Source organism: Myotis nattereri (assembly GCF_964212035.1).
Source record: "Myotis nattereri genome assembly, chromosome: 6".
Lineage (NCBI taxonomy): Eukaryota > Metazoa > Chordata > Mammalia > Chiroptera > Vespertilionidae > Myotis > Myotis nattereri.
The window spans coordinates 33,129,539-33,156,311 of NC_138081.1; the positions used below are offsets into that span (position 1 = coordinate 33,129,539).

General features: G+C 36.5%; 1 protein-coding gene across 1 annotated transcript in view; it reads left to right on the top strand.

Moving 5' to 3' along the window:
- The window catches only part of ADGRB3 (adhesion G protein-coupled receptor B3), a 690,088-nt gene that overhangs the window by 394,517 nt on the left and 268,798 nt on the right, over positions 1 to 26,773 (top strand). The window contains exon 17 of the mRNA XM_081094478.1: positions 4,291 to 4,334. Coding sequence (XP_080950604.1) covers positions 4,291 to 4,334 — 44 coding nt within the window. The remainder of the gene's footprint in view (positions 1 to 4,290; positions 4,335 to 26,773) is intronic.

Here is a 26,773-nt window from a genome sequence, read left to right on the forward strand (position 1 = left end):
TTATTAATTTTTTTACAGAGAGGAAGGGAGAGGGATAGAGAGTTAGAAACATCGATGAGAGAGAAACATCGATCAGCCACCTCCTGCACACCTCCTACTGGGGATGTGACCGCAACCAAGGTACATGCCCTTGACCGGAATCGAACCTGGGACCTTTCAGCCCGCAGGTCGATGCTCTATCCACTGAGCCAAACCAGTCAGGGCAAATACATGCAGTTTTAATATTTTGTGTCCATTGACAGTTTTGTAAATTAATCTTTAGCCCACTTTTCTCATTTACCTGAAGATTTTTTTTTCTTGCATTCCTAAATTCACTTCTATAGCTTGACTATTTGACTACTGCTTGTGTCATTACATTTGGTTACTGCTCTCTTTTGAGCTCGCCATTTCCTTTATTGATTTCCTGTAAATTCCTCATACAGATCTTGTAGTAGAGTACCATTGAGAAATATTTTACAAATGTTTTATAAATGGTTTCCAAGCCAGAGCCATTTAGCTAGATTTATTTTTTATGTTTAGAATTAATTCATCTTTTTTTATGTCCCATTTCACATTCTTCTATTCCTTAAATGAGTGCTCTATCTACATACTAAGATTTCTCTACTTATTTTTCTAAACTGGAATGTTTAAATAACTGACTCAGCTCACAGGCCTACTTATTAGTGACTGTACTAGGATGAATATTCACAAAGCACAGGAGGTGTCTGCCAGTTGTGTAGGTCCCAGATGTATAGAGAAACACAAGATTGAGTGGTGCATCGTGGAGCCTATAATTTTCTCACGTGGATGTTTTTCGAATTTTCACAGACAGAAAGAGAGAGAAGCATCTAAGAGGTGAGGAAGTGAGGAAGGTACAGGATAAAGCTAAGGTCTGAAAAAGGCATGGGATAAGAGTAAAAGTATTTACCATCTTTATACTTTCATCCGAAAGTGGAAATCAGTTTCCTTAGAGGAGTAAAAAGTAAAGGGATATCCAAACAATTAAGTTCATGTAATTTTTTTTTCTAAATTAGTTTCTTTTGTTGTGTCGTGTTATGAACTCTAGTTTTGAAATGTTAACCCTATAATCAGAATGCAGTACAGTGGGGCCTTGACTTACGAGTTTAATTCGTTCCGTGACGGAGCTCGTAACTCACATTACTCGTATGTCAAATCAATTTTCACCATTACAATGAATTGAATGCTGGGCTGATGTTGTGGCGTTCACTGTGACGTTCGCTGCGCCAACTAGCGGTGGGGTATCTGAAGCTGGCTTGTACCCCGAATTTTAGCTCGCAACTCAAAGCAAAAAATCAGTCGAGAAACAGCTCGTATCTCGAAAGACTCGTTAGTTGGGACACTCATAAGTCAAGGCCCCACTGTGTTGGTTTATGTAGAGACTTAAGTTACTCTAACTCAGGCATTGCTAAAAGAAGTGAACTAGATGTAGAGGACCTGTTATCTCAGGTTCTTCACCTACACTTCGTTTCTACATCCATGAAACGTATTCTCCCATCTCCTTCATTGTGATACCCCAAGTTTAACTTATTTTCCATACTGTGCTCTGAGCTCTTTTGAACAAATCTCTAAATAAATATAGCATAACTTTGAGACAACATTGTAGCTATGCTAAGGATTTCTTAGGAAGCCACAAGCTATATAATTTCGGGTAAAACTAGATAGAGTCTCATAGAGCCAAGGAAGAAACCAATGTGGAATACCATTCCTCTCCCCTTCCCTAGAACATTTATATCTGTGCCTCCTGTAAGATCCACATGGGCACTCGTATCTTCCGTGAAACTCCTTCTTCTAATACAGTACATGATGCTCTGTCCCTTACACAATAAATTATGACTAGTGACATTTATATGAGCATATTTCTTGTATTGTGATATCAACATTCCATAGGCATGTTCCTCATCAACATCTATAAGTCTATAACCTTTTTCAGGGCATGTTTTTATGCTCTAAGAGTATAATTAAGAGGTATGAGCACTTGGTAAAAAGTAGAATATCTACTTTTTTTTGAAGGATTTTGGAAAATGGTAATGGTGCTAAAACATTGGAGTTAGTCAAATGCCCCAATTCCAATAAATAATAAATAAAATGGGGGTAGATTTAACAAATTTTAAAATATTGAGCTTAATTTTTATTTCCAGTGGAATCCTAGAATGGACCCAGAAAGCAGACCTTACGAAGTGCAACATTTCACAAAAAGCCTGCCTAGACTTTTAAAGATGTTGTTTTGCCGCATGTACCCCAGTGACCGTCTACATGTGGACAAGAGGGAGGAATGAGGGCAGGCTCACAGCTGGCTAACACTGAGGAGCATATCCACCTGTGGGGAGGACCCAGCAGCCTGTTTCAGGACTGTGACTTTTGCTTTCCTTGGCTTATTCGTCATTTTATCAACGACTTGGTTGGCTGAGGACACATATATCATGTTTATTTCTTAATCCTGTAATGAAACAAAGTTTGGAAGCAATAGTGAATGTGTGGGATGCCCAAATCAGGATTCAAAAAGCTCCTAAGAGATTTTAAATATGGGTGATATCTGTCAAACTCAGGAAGAGGCTACCAAAATACCTGACACTGCCTTATCTTGCATTATTCAGAACACGGCACCTAAATTGGAGAGGCAATAGTCCTGCTTTGTTCTGTACAAATAGGACACAGTGGATGGTTCCTCTAAATACGTTTATAGTGTGTGCTCAAGGAAGTGAGTGGAGTGAACTTGAAACCAACAGAATATGTTTAATAGAGAAGAGATGACTCTTCAGGGCTATGATTGGATCTGCTGATATCTAAAGATATCACATAGAGGAAGAATTATTAAGCTCAAAGGGCAATATAAGACCCAGTGAATGTGGACCAGCAGATAGGAAATAATACTTTCCAAGAATTAGTTCTTTTCAAAACAAAGTACAGGCCTGGCCAGTATGGCTTAGTTGGTTGGCCATCATCCAGTGTACCAGAAAGTTCCTGGTTCTATTCCCTGTTAGGGCACATGCCCAGGTTTCAGGCTTAGTCCCTAGTAAGGTTTGTGCAGGAGGCGGCCAGCAATTGATGTTTTGCTTTCACATTGATGTTTCTCTTTCTCTCTCCCTCTCTCTTCCATTCTCTCTAAAAATCAATAAAAATAAAATGGAAGATGTGGGCGAGGAGGGAGGCCCATGGGGGAAGAGAGGGCGGGAGATCAACCAAAGAACTTATATGCATATAGCATAAACCATGGACACAGACAATAGAGTGGTGAAGGTCTGTGAGGCCTGGGGTGGGGGTGGAATAGAAGGGATCAATGGGGGATAAAGGGGACATATTTAATACTTTCAACAATGAAGTTTTCTTAAAATATATTTTTATTGATTTCAGAGAGGAAGGGAAAGGGAGAGAGAGGGATAGAAATATCAATGATGAGAGAGTATCACTGATGGGCTGCCTCCTGCATGTCCCCCACTGGGGATTGAGCCCACAACCCAGGCATGTACCCTGACCAGGAATCGAACTGTGACCTCCTGATTCATAGGTGAACGCTCAACCACTGAGCCACCGTTGCCAGGCTACAATGAAGATTTTTGTTAAGAGAGAGAGAGAAAAAACAAAACAAAACAAAACAGCAGCAACAACAAAAACTAAAGTACTTCTCTGGAATTCAGTGTGGAAAACTCATTTTGTCATCCCAAAAATCATGGTAGCTATTAAATACATAATTATTAAACCGAATAAAAGTTTAGCCCTTTTTCTCAGAGTTTCATTAGATGTGATCCCATACAATTATGATCTGTTGATTAAGAAGGTGTTGCAAGTTAACAAACTCTCTGGGCATGGACAACAAATGCAACCATCTCTTGCCTCCAGGAAGCTGAACAACTAGAGGCTGCAGAGGAAGTGGTGGTGGTGGTGATTGTATAATATTGAATGTTTCACTGTGATTGACACATTGTAAATACTTTGGTCTGCTTAAAGGAAACAATTCAGCAATTAATATTTTAGAGAAAAAAATGAAGTAGAAATCATCAAAATATGAACCTTGTGGTAGATGAGAGTATCACGTTCAAATTTCAAAACAACTAACTATAAGTCATGATATTTGGAATAAATGAATTATTTTCATGAAAAGAATTTCACAAACTGGGTCACCGAATCTATAAGAAAGGACATGCAGATTTTAATACAAAAAAAAATAGAGGTGGAATCTTTGAAGTATCTTACTACAAGATAAGAAATCTGCCATTCTGTTTGCATTGCACACAACCCTATAATATTTGATGTATGTACTCACGATACATTTATTCCTCTGTTTGCTTTTAGGGTACTTTGAATCCCTATTGTGTCTTATGGGATGACTCAAAAACGTAAGTGACAGCTGTTTTCTTACATTTCTTTGGTCTAAATAGTCAAAGCACTCTGAGCTCTTTCGGCTGCCTGCTAGCCAACAGGAATATGATAATGTGGTGGGATATGTGTTAACTCAGAGGGGAAACATTCTCCTTTTTGAGTCTGTAGGACAGCATGATGAATGTGTTTGTGTGTGACGATGCCATCGGGTTACGTCCCAAGATAGAATTGCATTACCTAATGTGTAAGGCATGTTGTGATGCGAATTCCATGAGGATCTTTTAAAAGCTCTAATATTTTAAAATTATAAAAGCTCAAATGCTACTTCAACATTTTGCCTAGTAATTCAGTTTAGCACTGTAGGATAAAAGAGCAATCGCTGTGGTCATTTAGGCAATACATTGCTTGCATGACCTTGAATCTATTATCACAGTAATGCCATATTTAGACATCCCTTCCAAATTGTTTTGTTGTAAAAACTTTGAGTGACATTTTAATTTTCTTATTCATATATTTTACGAACTCATGAAGACAAAAGAAAATAATTACAATAAATAAGGATGAGTAATTCTTCCATGCATTTCTTCATTTGTACAAGTAATTGCAATATATCTGGACAAAATAATTTAATCTCATTGGCAACTCTATACATTTTAATGTCTCAAAGAAAAGAAAAATTCATAATTAAGTCTTCATTCGACTCCTATACTTTGATTACTCAAGTAACTTTATTGCAGTGGAGTAGCCAGGTTTTATTTTGTTTTGTATGGAGAGGAGATAAATATCAATAAATCCCAAAAGTGAATACTACCATGCCGTATGCTGTCAGATAGGGTACCATATTGTTGGCTTCTATGCATTCTAAATTTTTTCCAGTGTTCTTTACCCTAAATCTGATCCAGATCTGAAGCTTTATGATACTACTTGCCTCTCACCATTAATTATTAGAGTCTAGAAGAGGAGCATTCTTAGAATTTCTAGGTGAAAAGCAAACCTACTGGCCATGTGCTCATTCCTTGGATACTGGTACAATTTAAACTACACTATTTCTGTGTCTGAAAAATCGATGATATTAAGTGTATTTTTTGCTATAGATTCTGATATTCTAGGGATGCTCTTCTATGAACCTTAGCGCCATAAGGGGAATTCCAATTGCCCTGGTGATAACATGAGCTGGATGTCTTCATTGATGTCAGTATTTGTTCTTTTTGAAATCCCATAGAGAAACTCATGGTAGTAAACTTTTTGCAAGCTTTCTTCTTTACCAGTAGCCAGGGAAGACTTGGCAGTATATTATAAGGCACTGCTTAGTATGCTGTTTAATCAAAGAAGAATAAAGTGCTACACAAATCTAATTTAATGTTTTCTACTAAAGAAAAATATGTCATCTTAAGTTCCTGATTATAGCTACTTGCACATCTCCATGGATAACAGCCAACTTTGATTTAGTTTTAAAAAGTGCATGAAATGTGCTTCCTAAACAGGAGAAAGCGTTAGTTATTACAAAAGACCTTTAGGGATGTTAAAGAGATGCTTCGAGAAGAAACAGCATTCCCCTGTTTAGGACCTCTCTTGATTCCTTTCACAGATTGTCTAAGGTGTTAAGTTTCATTTATTAAACAATTGGTGTTTGAGGTCAGCCTTAATGCCAGAATCAATCACACGCTACTTTCTCTAACTTCTGCTGATAACATGACTCTTATCCATTGCACAGAACATGTCTTAGTTTTACAAAATTTAACTTTTAGTTGTCCTTGAAGAAAACTATTCAGTGAGAGGAGGAATGTTCAGCTGCCTTTCAAAGAAGCTTATCTCAAGAGATGAGTGTAGTTCATGTTTCCTTGATGTATCTGAAAAGTGATCAAAAGCTTTCCACTGAGAAAGAACTTCTGTCCTATCACACTTTTTACCAGACTGTTTCATCAATAAGTCGTTTTTCTGGGTGAGTTTTAAACAATGAAGGTTAAGACCACTTATTTCTTTTATTCACATTTGCTCTTTTACTTTGATCATGTCCTTATACACAATAGTTTTATCAATGCAATGATTCTAACTTTGAATGCAAGTTCTCCAAGTATAGTTAATAATGAAGAAATGTGGCTACTTCTTTTTGTACAGAAAAGGGCTGACTTAAATGATGTTTTCAAGATTGTAGTAATAAAGTTGAAATTAGAAGTTGTCTTTTAAATTTGATTTAATGTATCAAATCGCCTTATCTTTTTTAAATATATTTTTTATTATTGATAGTATTTCAGAAATTTCCCATTTTTCCCTCTTTCAACCCTCCTGCCAGGCCCTACTCACCCTCCTAGATCTTCATCACCCTATTGCCCATGTCCATGGGCTATGCATATAAGTATATAAATTCTTTGGTTTATCTCTTCTTGTCCCCTCAACCCCACATTGTGGTAGGTCCTTTAAATTAGTAATTAGTTACAAAAGTAATACCTGAGTATCTTCTACTTGTTAAACTTTAAAACATAGCTGCTAAGGCAAAAGGCACCATTAATCATCACCACCTTTGATTTCCACAGCCACCCAGCTCCCCCAATTCACTCCTATTTATATTTTACTATGTATAATTTCAGGCTTCCACTTATGTATTGACATATGTATGAAGCCATAGAAATTAACACTATAGTATTCCTTGTACTGCATTGTCTAGGCATATTGTAATTGGTCTCCTATTCCCAATGTTGATGGTGTTGAGGTGGTTTTCAATTTATATTATTACTATTTTAACATAAATATTATCATACTCCATATAACAGTTGACATCCTCAATTTTTTTAAAAAATATATTTTATTGATTTTTCACAGAGAGGAAGGGAGAGAGACAGAGAGCCAGAAACATCGATGGGAGAGAAACATCGATCAGCCGCCTCCTGCACATCTCCTACTGGGGATGTGCCCGCAACCCAGGTACATGCCCTTGACCGGAATCGAACCTGGGACCTTTCAGTCCGCAGGCCGATGGTCTATCAACTGAGCCAAACAGGTTTCGGCCATCCTCAATTTTTCAATGTTACTATTTAAATCTATTTTTTCTTTCTTAAAGTTTTTTAAATTTAAATTTTCTTTTTTCAATTACAGTGTACATTCAATATTAATATTAGTTTCAGGTGTATAGCATAGTGGTTAGACAATAATATACTTTATAGAGTGTTCCCCTGATATTTCCAGTTCCCCCTTGTAATATAGTTATTACAATATTATTGATTATATTCCCTATGCTTTACTTTAAATCCCTGTGACTGTTTGTAACCACCAATTTGTACTTCTTAACTCGTTCACCTTTTCCACTCAGCCCCGTAGCACTCCTTCCCCCCACAACAAAGAGTTTTTTCTCTATATCTATGAGTCTGTTTCAACTTAGTTTATTTTGTTGTTTTTTTAAATTCCACGTATAAGTGAAATCAAATGATATTTGTCTTTCTCTGACTGACTTATTTCACTTAGCAAAATACCCTCTAGGTCAGTGGTTCTCAACCTTCTGGCCCTTTAAATATAGTTCCTCATGTTGTGACCCCCAATCATAAAATTATTTTCATTGCTACTTCATAACTGTAATTTTGCTACTGTTATGAATCGTAGTGTAAATATCTGATATGCAGGATGGTCTTAGGCGACCCCTGTGAAAGAGTCATTCGACCCCCAAAGGGGTCGCAACCCACAGGTTGAGAACCGCTGATAGAAGCTGGAAGAAACATGATGTCACAAGTGATAAGATTTTACTCTTTTCATGGCTGAGTAATATTCCATTGTGTATATGTACCGCCACTTTTTTTTTTATCTACTTGTCTATTGATGGACACTTGGGTTGTTTCCATAGCATAGCTACTGTAAACAATGCTGCAATGAACATAGGGGTACATATATTCTTCAAATTAGTGTTTTTGTTTTCTTTGTATATATGCACACGCATGGAGTCACTGGGTGATAAGGCAGTTCTAATTTTAATTTTTTTAGGACACCCCCCCCCCCACACACACACACTGTTTTCCATAGTGGCTGCACCAACCTGCATTTCTACCATAAGTGCACATGGGCTCCCTTTTCCCCATATCCTGGCTTGTTGACTTATTGATGATAGTCACTTTGACAGGTGTGAGGTGATATTTCACCATGGTTTTAATTTGCATTTCTCTGATTAGTGATGTTGAACATCTTTTCATATGTCTGTTGGACTCCTATTTGTTCTCTTTGGAGAAATGTCTATTCAGGTCCTCATGTCCATTTTTGTATTAGATTGTATGTGTGTGTATTTTTATTTTTATTTTTTGGTGTTGAGATGTATGGTGTATATCGTCTCCCATTCAGTAGGTTGTCTTTTCATTTGGTTGATGGTTTCCTTTGATGTACAAAAACTTTTTCTTTGATGTAGTTCCATTTGTTTATTTTTTTTTTATTTTGTTACCCTTGCCCAAGTATTCTCAATTTTTAATTTAGCCATATGTCATGAAATATTTTTTTTTTAATTTTACTAAATATATTGTATTCCTTGTACTGCATTGTATAGGCATATTGTAATTGATCTACTATTCCCAATGTTGATGGTGTTGAGATGGTTTTCAGTTTATATTACTCTATAAACTGTGCCTCTGAGAACCTCATTTCCTATTTAGAACCAATGATCAATTATTTAATAACATAAAACTATGTTATGCTTTTACCCCTTCATTATAATCACACTAACAAAAGTGAAAATATTGGACCTTTACATTATCAAAACACTAGTCCCTATGAATTATAATTTACCCAATCTCTAAAAAAAACTAAATATTGTATCATGGTTAACAATAATCATGTCCAAATTCATAACAATTATTGATGATTAGATTTTTCATTGATAAAATTTTTACTTCTGTAGGCAAAACAACTGTGACCTTTTAAAAGTACTGTAAAAAGCAATAGAAAAATCTTAATTTTCTGTGAAAATAGCAAATAACTAAAGATTTATTGGTGGGAAACTAAAGGGAGCTTTCTTTTTTATTTTCGTTGTTGATACTTGGAATTTTCCCTACAGTTGTGTAGGAAATTCTTTTATTTATTTGCTTATTTATTTATTGGTGACAGTATTACAGATGTCCCCCATTTTCTCCCCTTTACCTCCTCCACCCAGCCCCTGCCCCACCCAAGTCCTTCCCTACACTATTGTCTGTGTCCATGGGTTATGCATATATGCACATATGTCCTTTGGTTAATCTCTTCTCATCCCCTCCACACCCCTCTCCACTGAGATCTGTCATTCTGTTCCATGCATCCATGCCTCTGGAAGTATTTTGTTTATTATATTCCACATATAAGTGAGATCATGCAAGCTTTCTTTACCTTTGTATTTCTGCCTTAGACTGTACATTACTTTTTTAAGTTCTCTGATATGCACAAATGCATGTTTCCTCATAAAGCCATTATAATTTATAATGACTGTTTTAGTTTTTTTAGGGAAATATTCTTTGTTATCTTTTAAAATGTTTTATATTTTCTTTAGATTGTTTTGAATTACATCATAGATTTAAAATTGAATCTGATTTTCTGAAGTTACAGTATTGCATTTGTTGGTATATAAACAATCTCTTTCTAACTGATAAAGTTTATATAAGTGCCACTAATATTATTAAAAACCCATTGTGTCCATTAGCATGAGCTATCAAGTTCAAAAGACATTGTATTATGACTTCTACATGCACTCTGAGGGCTAATGCTGGGAGTAAAATGGTACCACATATCTTTTATTGGAACGCTCACCTTGATCCTCCAAAGTAGGGGCTGGCAAGCTATAGCTTACAATCTGTGGGACAAATTCAGACTTATACCTGTTTTTATAAATAAAATTTTATTAGAACACAGTATGCCTATTTATTTACATAATGTTGATAGCTGCTTTTGTCCTACAACTGCAATGCTGAATCATTGCTAAAGAAGCCAAATGGCCCTCAAACCCTAAAATATTTACTATTTGGTCTTTTACAGGGAAAAAAATTGGCAACCTCTGCCTAAAACAGTGTTTTAAGCAGCATTTTTTATGTTTTCATACACTTGGAAAATAATTGCACAGCACATTGAGGTAAATGAATGAAAATGTTTGCAAGGGTAGGGTACCACTGGATAAAGAGGATCAATATCTCTGTTCATTCTGGATATTGGTGATTCTGTCTCAATTTCTCAATCATTATTTTTGCATATATAGTTTCACCTATATTCTGTTTCATCTTCACCTGAAATTCTAAAGAAGGTTGTTTCCTCTTCTGCTCGTATCATTTCCTCTCTTCCATATTTTCCGCTATTTTTTCTCAGTGATACATTTTGGAAAAAATTTTAACCTAACATTCAGTTTAGTATTTCTCTCTTTATTTTTGCCTAACTCATTTAATAATCCATGGAGTTTTGAATTTAAGTTATTGTCATTTCTGTTGTTATATAGCATTTTCATCTTATAAATTTAATCTACTAGATTACTTTAGAGTCTTCTATTTTATGCAGTTATTTTTTAATTTAATTTTATTTATTAAGGTATTACATATATGTCCTTAGCCTCCCTTGCCCCCACGCTCCCCAATCCCACTCCCTGCTCATGCCCTCACTACCCTGGCGTCTGTGTTCATTGGTTAGGCTTATATGCATGCATACAAGTACTTTGGTTTATCTCTCCCCTTTACCCCCACCCTCCCCTACCTTCCCTCTGAGGTTTGATGGTCTGATCTATGCTTCTCTGTCTCTGGATCTGTTTTTGTTCATCAGTTTATGTTGTTCATTATAGTCCACAAATGAGTGAGATCATGTGATATTTATCTTTCTCTGACTGGCTTATCTTGCTTAGCATAATGCTCTCCAGCTCTATCCATGCTGTTGCAAATGGTAGGAGTTCCTTCCTTTTTACAGTAGTGTAGTATTCCATTGTGTAGATGTACTACAGTTTTTTAAACCACTCATTCTGATGGGCACTTAGGCTGTTTCCAAATATTAGCTATGGTAAATTGTGCTGCTATGAACATAGGGGTGCATATATCCTTTCTGGTTGGTGTTTCTAGTTTTTTGGGATATATTCCTAGAAGTGGGATTACTGGGTCAAATGGGAGTTCCATTTTTAGTTTTTTGAGGAGCAGTTATTTTTAAGCTTTTGTTTTGTTTACCTAGTAAGCACAGTTGTTTTATAATCCCTTGTTGATAATTTCTATATTTGGAATTTTTGTGGGTCTCTTTCTGCTCTTGTTTCTCTTAATTCTCACTCATGCAACCTTATTTCTTAGTATTCTAGGTTACATTATGCTGTCTCTAAGGTATTATTTTTGAAGATCCTTTCAAGTGTAGGACAATGGTATATCACTTGAATGATGATTTTTATTTGCCTCTGCTAAGAGCTTGGTGATACTATTACCCAGTATCCCCTCAACTAAATTCAGTCTAGAAATTACCTGGACTACCCAGGTGATGTCAACCTAAGCTGAAAATTGACAGCAGAACTGGGTCATTCCGTACTTTTTTTATATGTACTCCAACATTACAAGCAGTATTCAAATGGGAGGACAATATGAATTAAATAGCATACTGCTGGAAAATGAAAAACTACATCAATATAGTCTTCTACCTGTAATTCTTAATTCTTGAACAGCTCACTATATCCCATAGTATATATCTTGTGAAGTGCTCGTCTGCAGTACGTTTTGTCTAGATCTTTAATAACCCTTATATTTTCTGCCTTATATTATAACAATTTGACATTCCTTTCTAGGCTTAAGTACTTTGGGGATTGGAAGTGTATCACATTCATCTTTGTAAATCTACTAAATAGTACTCAGTAAATTTATTATTAATTCATGTGACATATTTTTGAGAAGCTATTATTTGTTTTATTATTCAAGGTGATTGGCACAATGATTAGTGAACAGATAAAACACCTGATTTATGGAGCTTATATGGGCAAAGAGTGAAGGAAGAGTGATAGGAACATAAATATATTATAAATAAATATATTGTGTTAAAAGGTGAATTTTTTCCTGGGGGATAATCAAGATGAGAGAATAAAGAATGCCATTTAATTCAATTGATTTATTGCTGTTTCTTTTATTGACATTCCAAGATGCTACCATTTATTATACAATCAATGTTTTTGCCCAAAATGTTCTAGGATTTATTTCTGGTTCTTCTGGTTTGACCAAGTGCTTTCCTAAGTCACCTAACTAGCTATTACATTTGTTGGTAGAGTTCTCTGTTCATTTCAGTTAGTTTTCTGCCGGGGCTGACTGGCAGACCCTGAGTGATGGATGAACAGATTGCTCTGACACACGTTTCTGCAAAAGAGAGGGCTAAGGAACTACTTGGCCATCACCACTAGTAGCCCTCTTCGCCTGCCTCCTTTGGCTTTTACTGTCATAACAGCTTGAACTAAAATTAACCTCTAGATACAGTCAGCAAGGTAAGCATCCTTGGGAAAGCACATGCTCCTTCAAGGTCGGGTCTAAAAGACTAAACATAGAGATTCTAGCAAAACACCCTGGGGGATTGGACTTGCTTGGAAAAGTCAAGGTAGGGCCTGCCACCTTCAGCAAGGTCCCCTCAGAGGCCCCGACCTGTTAGAGCAGCAGTTCTCAACCTGTGGGTCTCAACCCCTTTGGGGATCGAACGACCCTTTCACAGGGGTCACCTAAGACCATTGGAAAACATATATAATTACATAGTTTTAATTATGTTCAATTTCTAACAATGAAAATACATCCTGCATATCAGATATTTACATTATGATTCATAACAGTAGCAAAATTAAAGTAATGAAGCAGCAATGAAAATAATTTTATGGTTGGGGGTCACCACAACATGAGGAACTGTATTAAAGGGTCACGGCATTAGGAAGGTTGAGAGCCACTTTGTTAGAGAATCCTCCTTACAGACATTCCAACCAAGTGCCGTGCTTCCCATGCTTCTAAAGTGTTTGGGACTCCATGTTCATCTATGGTCTTTCTGTAATTTATGAGTCTTTCCCTCTGGCCCCAGAGTAGTTGTTATACCAACTACCTAATTAAGTTGTGCAATGCCTGAATAGCGGACCTTAACCAAGGAAGTTAAATATTTTTTGTAATTAAAACATTTAAATATTCTTGGCAAAATATATCCATTCTATACTAATAAAAGGGTAATATGCTAATTAGACCAGACGTCTTTCGGACGTCCTTTCAGACAAAGCCACGGTGGCGGGGGCCGAGGCAGAAGTGGTTAAAGGCAATCAGGCAGGCAGGCAAGTGAGCGGTTAGAAGCCAGCGAACCCGGATTGTGAGAGGGATGTCCAACTGCCCTGCAGGATTGGGCCTAAACCAGCAGCTGGACATCCCCCAAGGGGTCCCAGATTGGAGATAGTGCAGGCCAGGCTGAGGGACCCCTTCTCCCCCTTCTGTGGATGAATTTCATGCACTAGGGCTCTAGTATTACATAAAAGGAAAAGTTTTTTAAATGAAGAAGTCATGTCTGTTTATAAAAAATGAATGAAACAACTAAAAGGGCAGAGTCTATTCTTTTACATTCAATTTTTTACATGCTATTAAAATTCAAGCATGAAAATTCCATGGCCTTATTCATAGGTATTTCTAAATCCAAGATATCACAGTGATATCTAGATTTTGAATTTTCTGTAGATAATTATTAACCATATGAATAGTAATCTAGAAAGGCCACAATTTTAAAGAAGAATAACATTCTACAATATTTTTCTTCATAATTCAATGAAAATACTATAGGAAGTAGGGTTCCAAATTTATCAGTAAGATTGTTGTCTTTTTGAGTATATGAAATTGAAAATTAGTTTCAACTTTTTAATCAGTAATATAGAAAAAGTATAATGAGAATAACTGCAACATATCTAATCACTTTAAACTTCAGATTCCTTAAAATTCACAATGGGCATAATATTGCCTATTGCATGAGTTGGTCATGAGGATCAGCAGAAAACATGCTTTACCAGTGTTTGTCCCAACAGGGGTGGGCAAACTGTTTGACTCGAGGGCCACAATGGGTTCTTAAACTGGACCGGAAGGCCAGAACAAAAGCATGGATGGAGTGTTTGTGTGAACTAACATAAATTCAAAGTAAACATCATTACATAAAAGGGTACGGTCTTTTTTTTTTTTTTTTTAGTTTTATTCATTTCAAATGGGCCGGATCCGGCCCGCGGGCCGTAGTTTGCCCACGGCTGGAAACATGGCAGGTGCTCAGTAAAAGTTTGGGGGATGGGTGAGTCCATCCACTGGTTGATTGGTTCATTGGTTAATTAGTGGGAGATTCTAGCAGGGAAGGGTAGCTATTTATATTAGCTTGCCTAAACAATGGACTCCATATATCTGGGAAAGTAATCTTATAAGGTGTCAGATACCTCGTAAAAGATTATTAGAGTGGAGCAGGAAAAGATAAATAACCTGGACAAGGTAAGACCAAGAGATGCTGGCCGTAGAAAGCTCTCATCGGGGTTCACATAATGGTCTACATCTTCCCCTGGCTCCCTTCCTTCTTTCTCTCATCCTCACAAAGTCATTGAATTCAGTGTGCAAAGTATTTACTTAAACTAAATGTATAATAGGAAAACTGGGATTTCATCCGACATTTCCACCAATTTATCTGTTCTTAGAGGCCCTGGGGTGATCCCAAGAGACCTTTCTGACAGGAGTTTTCTTAAATTATCATAAAATATTAATGGGCATAGTTTTAATAGGAGCAACCTAGAGCTGGCTGGTGAGGATAGGCCCCTGTTGAACCTCTCGTAATTTGTTAATGTCTGTGATTCTATTTCTGAAAATATCCAGGTTTAAATTGCTGAATAGTCATTTTAGATAATTTTAGAATTGTATTTTTCAGTTGTCTTAATGAGTCAGGCTAAAAATTTTTCCTACTAATGTATCCTATAAGCAACAGACTGGACATTTTTCTTAATATTTAATTTGCTATTTCCTTTTCTTATGTTAAGCCTCACAACTGTCCACTTGTATCATAGTTAATCACTATTTTACAGTTTTAGTGTTAAAGACATTCAATAATTAAAGGTAGCTAATGTCATCTCTCCTTAGACACCATTAACCAGGCTATTCACTATGTATTTGTAAGCATATCTTGAACTTCTTAATATTATTTTCCATATTATTTGAATTAGTTATTATTAGGACATTAGTAAATGTAAAATAATGTAAGGGAAATTATTTTAAGGTTTGGTAGTGAATACATAGTTTATAGTTTTAACTTTGGGGGCCACTGAGAAAAAGAAATGGGATAAGAATGTATGTAGTTGTAATAATTTTGATTTTAAAAATAGAACTTATTTTTTAATCATATTCATTTATTTGATTTAATGGAGCAAAGTAATTATACTTTAGGGGTATAAATCAGGTAACAACTAAAACCACAATAGCTTACAAGTTATATATGGAGTCAAATTGAGGGTTTTTAAAAATATTTTTATTGATTTCAGAGAGGAAGGGAGAGGAAAAGAGAGAAACATCAATGAGAATCATTGGTTGGCTGCCTCCTGCACGCCCCCTACTGGGGATTGAGTCAAATTGTGTTCTTATTGCAGATGATATTTTGCAAAGATTGAAAACAGAAGACATTATAAAATATGCATAAATATGATCTATAAAAAGGAAAGTACAGGCATACCTCAGAGATATTGCCAGTTTTGTTCTAGATCACTGCAATAAAGTGAATATTGCAATAAAGCTAGTCACACAAATTTTTTGGTTTCCCAGTGCATATAAAAATTATGTGTATACTATACTATAGCCTATTACAAATGTAATACCATTATGTCTAAGAAAACAGTGTACATAATTTAATTTAAAAATATTTTTGCTAACTATGTTAGCAATCTCTGAGCCTGGAGCAAGTCATAATCTCTTTACTGGTAAGGATCTTGCCTCCATGTTGATGGCTGCTAACTGATCAGGGTGGTGGTTGCTGAAGGTTGGGGTGGCTGTGGCAATTTCTTAATATAAGACCACAATGAAGTTTGCTTCACTACTTGACTTTTCCTTTCACAATTCCTCAGTCTTCTCAAACTGTGCTGCTGCTTTATCACCTAAGTTTGTGTAATATTCTAAATCCTTTGTTGTCATTTCAACAATCTTCCCGGCATCTTAATGAAGAGTCGTTTGTACCTCCAGAAACTGCTTGCTCTGTTCATCTATAAAGCAGCTCCTCATCCATCAGAATGTAATCATGAGATTGCAGCAATTCAGTCATATCTTTAGGCCCCTCCTTTAATTCTAGTTATTGTGACATTTCCATCACACCTGCAGTTACTTCCTCCAGTGAAGTCTTGAACCCCTCAAAGTCATCTGTGAGGGTTGAAATCAGATTCTTCCAAACTCCTGTTAATGTTGATATTTTGACCTCTTGCAGTGAATCATGAATGTTCTTAATGACATCTAGAATGATGAATCCTTTCCAGGTTTTCAAATTACTTTGCCCAGATCCATCAGAGGAATCACTATCTATGGCAGCTATAGCTTATGAAATGTATTTCTTAAATAATAAGACTTGAAAATTGAAATTACTTCTTGATCAATGGGCTGCAGGATGGATGTTGTGTTAGCAAGCATGAAAATAACATTAATCTCATTGTACATCTCCATCAGGGCTCTTGGGTGATCAGGTGCATTCTCAATGAACAGTGATATTTTGAAAGAAATCTTTTTTTTCTGATCAGGTCTCAACAGTGAGCTTAAAATATTTAGTAAATCATGTTGTAAACAGATGTGCTGTCATCCACGCTTTTTTGTTCCATTTATACAGCACAGGCAGAGTAGATTTAGCATCATTATAAAGAGCCCTGCATTTTTTGAAATGGTAAATGGGCATTGGCTTCCACTGAAAGCCATCAGCTACATTAGCCCCTAACAAGACAGTCAGCCTGTTCTTTAAAGCCAAGCACTCACTTCTCCTCTCTAGCTATGGAAGTTCTGGAAGGCATCTTCTTTCAATATAATGCTGTTTTAGATGAGCAGCTATCCCTTAAATAACCACTGTAATTAAAATATATTGATGCCTGTGATCTCACTCATTTGTGGAATCTAATGAACAAAATAAACTGTTGAACAAAATAGATCCAGAGACATAGAAGCATGGAACAGACTGTAGAATCTCAGAGAGAAGGCAGGGGTGGGTGGGAAGAGATCAACCAAAGAAATTGTATGCATAGATGCATAATCCAGGGACACAGACAATAAGGTCGTGAAGGCCTGGGGTGGGGGGTGAGGGGTGAGGGGTGGGGACTGGTGTAAGGGGTCAATGGGAGGAAAAAAAGGGAGATATATATATATATATGCCTCAGTCAATGTAGGTCCTTTGTTTTCAGGCAGATTTGAGCGCAGATCACAAGTTACTGAAATGTAAAATCCCTGCAGAAGCTAAGGACAAGAAAATACACTTTCTACAGTTCCAGGCACTCATTGGCTTTCTCAGGGAGATCTCCCCTCACCCCAGAATTTCTTTGAATGCCCTGACTATAAAACTCAATTTCTGTTTTGCCAGCACCTAGCACAGTTTCTGGAGCAGAGTAGGTATTTCATAAATATTTACTAAATTGAAATGGAATGAAGAGTTCAATTTAATAATAATTTATATAGTTGAAAACAAAGGACCTACACTGACTGGGGTGTGTGTGTGTGTGGGGGGGGGGTGTCTGTGTGTGTGTCTGTGTGTGTGTGGGGGGGTGTCTGTGTGTGTGTCTGTGTGTGTGTGTGTGTGGGGGGTGTCTGTGTGTGTGTCTGTGTGTGTGTGTGTGTGTGTGTGTGTTACACCAAAAATGGTAAGTTTTATGGATATATATGAAAAATAAAACATTATTTCGGAGCTCATAGGTCATCTAGCTCAATATGTGTTGTATAGCAATCGTATGTGTTCCTGAAAGTTGAAATGTTCTTTTTCTTTCAAGAGAAATAAGTTATTTTTTGCTGCAGAAAATACAAAGTGATTCAGTGTTTATGGGAGGAATTCATAATTCAGGCTCTTATTTTCACACTGCCTTTCAACAACACCTACACCACCCAGAATAATAATGTGCTAAGCTGCAGAGGCTGCAAAGATTTCAATAAAAGAAGGAAATTATTTTCATAATTACTGATAAATTCTTAATTTGTTCTGCTAAATGGTGAATCAACCACAGTTGGTGCAAGGAAAGATTCTTATGGGTTGATAATATAAGTTCAGAAAAGGAGGCTTGTAATTATCTTGAAATGCTAACAAGTGATAATTTCATTTTAAGGAATCAAGGGGTTAATTAGTGGAAATTGTTTGATGTTCTTAAGTTCAAATATCGCATTGTTTTCTCACATTTAAACTGCTCAGTAAAGTCATTTGCAGATTTCTACTATTATTGAAAGTAAACAATAATATTTTTAATGAATACTGTTGTAAAATGTCAGCAGGACAGAAATTAGTTCAAATTGTAATTAAACTTGTCCAAAAATATTAACATGAGCTATTTATTGAAATCTACGCTGATCATAGCATAAGCATAATCATTAACTTTTTAAAGGAAGTGTACTATTTCAGATTTTTCTGGTATACATCACTTAGGCACTTTTTATTAAAAGGAATATTTGTTGAACAAATAAATGAATGACTAAATTAACATGCACATCATTTTTTCTAAGCCATTATCTTCCTTGCAGAGTACACTTGGGAATATCAGGAACTCTTCTGAGCCTCTATTTTTAGGGTTAAGCAAATTAGTGATTTAGCAACACCTCATTTATCCAGCATCATTGGGGTATGAAGTAGTCCTGGTAAAGGAATTTACAGTTAAGTAATGAACCATTTTACAATCCCACTCATTTACTCCAAATATTTCTAGGATGTACTTCATCTGCTCATAATTGTGTAGTGGCAGGGTGCAAGCTGAGATCGTGTTGCTGTCCTAGAGGACTCTCTGTCTCCACTGAGTTGCAGTGTCTCTCAACCTTGCCATTATGGAATGTTTAAAAGCATCATTGGCCTCTACCCACTAGACACTACTAGCAGTACACAACCCATTAGTTGTGACAACAAAAAATGTCTCCAGATATTGCCTAATATCTGAGGATGAGGAGGGACAAAATCACTTCTGTTTGAGAATCAGTGGCATAGTGGTACTTGTTTTAAAAAAAAAAGTCAGATCTGAACAAATCACAAGCTCTGGGGATAAGTTCTGTGTGATTTTGTAGTGATTAAAATTCTCAAATAAGTCCAGTAAGCACTAGATTTTAGAATTGCTATTCAATTAGCCCTGGCCACCTTCATTTTCTAAACTTCTGTTATAGGTGCAAAATTGAGTAGCCAAACAGAGTGTGTAAACTTAATTTTACATATATTTCTAAATACTTGTTGGTCCTCTACTCCAAGTAACTTCATGGACTATCCTATATAATAAAATCCTAATATGCTAAGTATCTGGTTGGCTGGTCGGCCATTCAACCAATCAAAGCGTAATATGCTAATGATATGCTCAGGCCTTTCAGGCCGCTCAACTGCTCGCTATGACGTTCAATGACCACAAGGGGGCAGATGCTCCTACTGGTAGGTTAGCTTGCTGCTGGGGTCTGGCCCATTGGGACTGAGTGAGATGAACTGGACATGCCCTGGAGCCCTCCCATGGTCTCTCCCTGGCTGGCCAACCTTCTGAGTCCCTCCCTGGCCCAAATGGGGAACTGATGTGGTTCCTTGGCCTGGCCTGCGCCCTCTCACAATCAGGGACCCCTCGGGGTATGTTGGAGAGCCAGTTTCGGCTCAATACCGCAGGCCAGGCTGAGGGATCCCACTGGTGTATGAATTCGTGCACTGGGCCTCTAGTGAAATTATAAACTTTCTCAGTACCTCTGGACCCTGAGCCTGTTAGGAAACCTGAGCTCAGTGAAATTTGACTGTAATGTGATATACTATACCTACCACAATGATGTGTGATGTCACTGGACAGACCATCTTTAGACTGGAAATGCACAGTGGCCTTGTCTTCCAGTATTTGTGACAAATTTTCTCAAACTAATCAAATAAAAAGTAAGTATGGTAGATGGAGCATAATATCCAGCCATTCGTTCATTCACTCATTCAGTTTTTCAGTTATTAATTTAATATATTTATGCATTCTTTTGTTCAAGAGCTAATCACTGAGTACCTTATGATATGCCAAGCACTTGTTAACTACTAGGGACTCAAATAGTGAGCAAGATATGTAACTTGCAATCCATAAGGGAAATGTTAAAGATGTAGTCAAATAAAGCCTATTTAATCACTTGTCTATTAAGACCATGCTCTTTATTAACAAGGGGCTATAACTAAGCTAAGTAGCTATAGAAGGATAATTAGCAACTTATCTATTCAGCAAAGGAAATAATACCCTAATTGTCTGGAAAAGATTATTTAATATCTAATGTTTTCCTGAGTCACAATTAATACCTTAGGGGAAAATAGCTGAAAAGTGTTATGAATGTATTTCCTGTATTCTTACTATTAGGGAGAGGGCATTTTTCCTAAAATTTAATTAAATTAATTAATAGTTTAATTTTAAGCATAAAAGGTTATTTAAAATTAGCCTTCTGAATCTTCTATTAATTTCAAGTAAAAGAAATCATTAAGTTAAAAGTCTAGAGTATTTTTGGACATGATTGGAAAAATGTAAAAATTATCTTTTAATTATGAACTTGGACAATACCATTGAAGGAACCATTTGTTTAAGTTCTAGCCTGAAGTCTGTTTCCCTTTAAGCAGTTTGAGGGTATGGCCCTGTTCTGCCTTCTTTCATGACTTTGCTCCAACAATTACAGCCTCTCCCTCTTTTCCTCAGCATGGCCCTCCTCATAGGCTTTTCCCCTTGCAAGTCCCATTAATATTAAAAATACATAAACTAGATCTGGAAACAGCCCAAGTGCCCATCAGTAGGTGAATGGATAAAAAATAGGTGGTACATATACACAATGGAATACTATGCAGCTGTAAAAACAAATGGATCTCTTGCCCATGGGAATAGCATGGAGGGACCTGGAGATGATTATGCTAATTGAGATAAGCCAGTCAGAGAAAGACAAATATCACACTTATACATGGAATCTAATGAACAAAATAGAACCATAGACATGGAAACATGGAACAGACTGATGAATCTCAGAGGGAAGGGGGGCAGGAAGAGATTAACCAAGGAACTTATATGCATATATGCATTGCCCATGAACACAGACAATAGGGTAGTGAAGGCATGGGGTAGAGCAGTAACTGGGTAGTAGGGGCTAGGGGGAACAAAGAGGGGGGACATCTGTAATACTCTCAACAATAAAGATAAAAATAATAATAAAACAAAATATATGAACTCCTTTTAACCTATTTAATTTTGTAGACATCTCAAAAGTTTGAATCATCTTTCTGATTCTCTATACCATCTTCAAGGTCAACAAATTGCTTTATTGAGCACAGAATCATCCAACACCTTTATATCAGTTCTAATGTTTATTCTGGAGACAGAAACAATAGAGCTGGCACCGTATCTTATATATTTATTCAATGGTTTATTTGAAGTAACATTTCTAATAAACTTTTCACAAATTTACTTATTTCACCAACTAGATTGTAAATTCCTTAGGGACAGAGCCTCAATTTTATTTACCTCTCATCCACCTCTCCCCCACCCCAAACTCATATCTATATTTACACACAGTGAGTGATCAAAAGAGACTTTGGAGATTTGATTTTGCTGATGCTGTGACCAACATGTATGAAATAATGTTTGGTAGGCAAGTCACTGAGGACACAAATTAATCAACACAGACCCTTCCCTCAAGAAGTTTTAATTAGTGGGAAAAAGAGAAAAGTGAACATATGGGAATAGTTTATAAGCAAAAGAGTGCATAGAGAGCAGAATCTGTCAGACTATGGGATACAGGGAAGATTTCTCAGAAGAGGGGATGCCTGAATTGATTCCTGTTGAACAGTCAGGGCATATTGAGGGTATGGGTGGGATGGGAACAGAGAAAGTAAGTTTTCAGAACAGAATAGCAGCATGTGTAAAGGAATGGGGGATTGTATTAGAGTACCTAGCTTGTTGAGAATGCTTGGAGCCTAAGTTTACCTAAGTTTAGTGGTCAACCCTAAGAATTAAAGGCCGTCAGGGTCAAAGAGGGAAGAGTTGTGTTTGCCTTATTGCAGAGTTTGGATTTTTTCTTAAAGCCTATGGAAAGCCATGAAAATGTTTTAAACCAGAGAAATGTAGAAGGAAACATTTAAAAAAAATCAGACAGTGATGAAGAAAGAAACTGAAACAGAGAGATCAAGGCTACAGGCAGGAGACCTTCAGATGCTCCTGGGGGAATGCAGGCCATACAAGAAAGATTTTGGACAGTGAAAGGGGGTGAAGAGGTATGGACAAATCAGAGTTATCCACGACTTAGTAACTGGAACGTGGTAACCAGATTGAAATAGGGCAGAAGGAGTCAGGGAGTCAAGGATGACTCTTAGGTAGACCTAAGCAAAGGGTCTATGTGGACTCTTATTCTCTTTTGGAAGGAAGTGTAATTGATGTCTTTTAATTAGACGTCAAAATAGATGACTCCCTCATGCTCTGGACTAATAATTGCTGAAATGATTAAAGGTGAAAATTCTTTTCAAAACTATTCACTTACTTGTTCTACTGTGTCTCCTGGTAATGATGTTTATGAGGCCAAACTACTTTCTGATTGAGCACAAATAGCAGACTAACCCACTAATGCTAATGAATACTTAGCATTTGGATATGTATATCCAAATTAAATTGGCACCCACAATAAGAAAGATTTGACTTATTCAGCTGATATTGAAAGTTATATACCAATCTGTGTTTATAATTGTGGTTAGCAGATGTTTGCTTTCATTGATCCATTGAATATATTCTTCTCATACATCATTGAAATATTCATGTTTGCCCATCTGTATAGAATACAAGATCGCTTTTTTAATTGAATGGCTTACATAAAATGAAAAATATCTAAGTCTTTAGTTGGATAAGGTGGCCTTAGAGCCATACTTGGATGCCTTTCCATTTGCAGAGAAACCACCAAATGCCTAGATTGACCCCATCTCAGACAGGAAACTTCTTTAGAGCAGTTTAAGATTAAAGTGTCAGCACACTTTCAAATAATGCAAATCATCAGCTAACCCTCACATAAAGAGAATCAAAGCCCTGGACCTACTAGAAGGCATCGGTGTGGCATTTATGGTTTAGAACTTGGTTAAGTGCAGAAATACTTCATAATTGACTCCCTCTTGGGTATATTCCTTTGTTCTAAGTAGCCCAAGTCAGACTTAATAAGTCTAGTGTCTTTGAATGGACGTAATAACTTTTGCAAACTACTTTTCACATATGACACTATATCCACAGGCCATGCTAACGTTCAAAAAGAATCTGAATTAAATAGTAAGGATAAGTAGAAGAGCAATAGATGTACTGAATTGGTGTTGCAATTTTTAATTGTTTTAAACAAGAAGTATAGTAAGAATGGGAAAACTTGATCATGGGGGCTTTCAGCAAAGAAGAGATCTGAGCTGGATCTTGTGAAGGTAGAGTTCTCTACAACGGCACAGTTGGAGAGGACTCTGGGAGGCTCGGATAACAGCAGCTTATACGTAGAGGAAGGGATAGTAAATTTGTTCAAAGGTCCAACCAATATATTTACTTAGTGCAAGTAGTGATAATTATGCTGGTAAGGAAGAGAAGACTAGTTAGTGGATCATTTTAAAGTCCAGGATAAGACATAGCTTATCTGTACAATTATATTGTATATTGTTTTCTTTTTCCTTTCTATATGCCCTATATAGCACACTAATATGTACACTTTCTTTGTTAATATTGCATAGGCACAGAACAGATATAAATAATGAATACTATATCCAATATAAAGAATATGGTTCCTTGAACACCTTTTTTAATATACAATTAAAAATCAAAACCTGTATTCATTGTTCTGTCTCAGATTTTTCTGTAACTCACAGTGCATTTCTAGTGGAGTTTTCCATTCTTTCTTGAATTTTTCAAATACTCCAGTTCCAATGTCATTTTAGGTCATAAATGAAGTTTATAGATTTCCTATATTTTCACTACAAACAGTTATAGTCAAAACTTTTTATTTTAATTTACCACTTTTATAAGATGATGCCTGGCCTCAGGATATAAAACCAACCCAAGTCCCAAAACTATGTGAGATGCTTTAACTGGAAACAACTGTATTCTGTCCAAGAAAGAGATTTCTTCCCTTTCCTTGCTCATCACTATTAAGTGCATCATCTATTGTATGCATCTCTTATGCACACCTAGATTTGCCCTGAGAGTAAAACAAGCATTAGCAATTATGTTAAGTATTTGATGCTTCTAAAACTCACAAGTAAAAAGAAAACCTCTTTTTTTCTCTCTATTGATTAAGGTATTACATGTGTCCTTATCTTCCAATTGCCCCCCCCCTCCTCATTCCCTCACCCCCCTGGTGTCTGTGTCCATTGGTTAGGCTTATATGCATGCATACAAGTCCTTTGGTTGATCTCTCCCCCTTATCCCCACCCTCCTCTACCTTCCCTCTGAGGTTTGATGGTCTGATCTATGCTTCTCTGTCTCTGGATTTGTTTTTGTTCATCAGTTTATGTTGTTTATTATATTCCACAAATGAGTGAGATCATTTGATATTTATCTTTCTCTGACTGGCTTATTTTGCTTAGCATAATGCTCTCAAGTTCCATCCATGCTTTTGCAAATGGTAAGAATTCCTTCTTTTTTACCACAGTGTAGTATTCCATTGTGGATATACCACTGGTTTCTAATCCACTCATCTGCTGATGGGCACTTAGGCTGTTTGCAAATCTTAGCTATGGTGAATTGTGCTGCTATGAACATAGGGGTGCATATATCTTTTCTGATTGGTGTTTCTAGTTTCTTGGGATATATTCCTAGAAGTGGGATCACTGGGTCAAGTGGGAGTTCCATTTGTGAGGGAGGACATAAGGAAGGCCAAGAGACATATGAAAACATGCTCAAAGTCACTAATCATCCAAGAGATGCAAATCAAAACAACAATGCAGAACCATCTCACACCTGTCAGAATGGCTATCATCAACAAATCAACAAATGACAAGTGCTGGCAAGGATGTGGAGAAAAAGGAACACTCGTGCACTGCTGGTGGGAATGCAGACTGGTGCAGCCACTGTGGAGAACAGTATGGAGCTCCTCAAGAAAACCTCTTTTTAAAGTAGTAACTCCCCTACTACCTTATATGGAAAAGTACCTAAGGGCTTAGCTTCTTAACTTAAAACCTGATATTTTCCTAAGCCAAGTCTTCTAATTTTGCTTATAATTTGTGCTTAAATTTTTCTTTATAAAATCTTAGCTCTGTTCATTACTATTCAGTTAGCCCTCATAGCTGCTACCCAATTTTAAAAGTCACTGGGAAACCCTGTCCAAATACAATAAGTCTCAACCATGGAAAATGGCAATACCTTGCTGAACTCTATAAGCGCCTCGTTTAATCTCAGGGAACACTTCTGGCACCAAGAGGTTCTGTGCTCCTGTGTTTTAACCACACTATACACTGCATTTCAAGTGAAATGTGAAGTGAATTGTGAGGTCTCTCAGGAATCCAAATGGAATTTCCATTGAGTCTTTGAAAGAAAGTTAAATCACATTCTCCCTGTGAGTTAGCTATTTGAGTTCTTGCCCAATGTAACTACTAGAAGCTGACCCTGATGTCCTCTAGCAGAGTAAAAGAGACACTAAGAAAGCAGTTTCACTTTAAAAACTATAATTGGTCATGAGAGTTAAATACTATATGCCATTTCATTTTATCTTTGGGAATGTTTGGTAATATTAAAAGATAGGTCATGTTGATGCCAGTCACCACATTAGGAGATTAGAAATTGGTGATTAGATTAAGCTATACACAATGAGCAGCTTAATAAGAATAACAGAAATGCACCTATGGATTTAAACATTTTAAATGAATGACAGTATTACTGAATGAACAATTTTAAGCCAAATGATTTCACTAACAGTATTTAAAAAAATAATTGCTAGATCATGATGAATTAATTAATATTTTGTAGAAAGCACATGCATGTTTAGTGAGCTCTATAATTGGTGAATAAAAAGCATTTCCTTCACAGCCAAATGCAAAACACCTAACTAATCCTGTTTACGTCTTTGAAACCACTTGTCTCTATAGATTCTTCTTTTATCTGCAGGAGCAAGAATAACTCTAAGTTCTAAAGCCATCTTGAATACTAACATTACCACATGCTTTTCTTAAGGTTATATACTGGAACTATTGCATTACAAAATGATTACACACACACACACACACACACACACAATGCTGCTACAGATGTTTGAAAAATCTGGATATATATAGCATGTTGGAAGTGTTTCCTAGAATTCTTTATACACAAATATATTCGCTGTAACTAGAAAATTATAGTCTTCCCTCAAAAGACCCAGGAAAC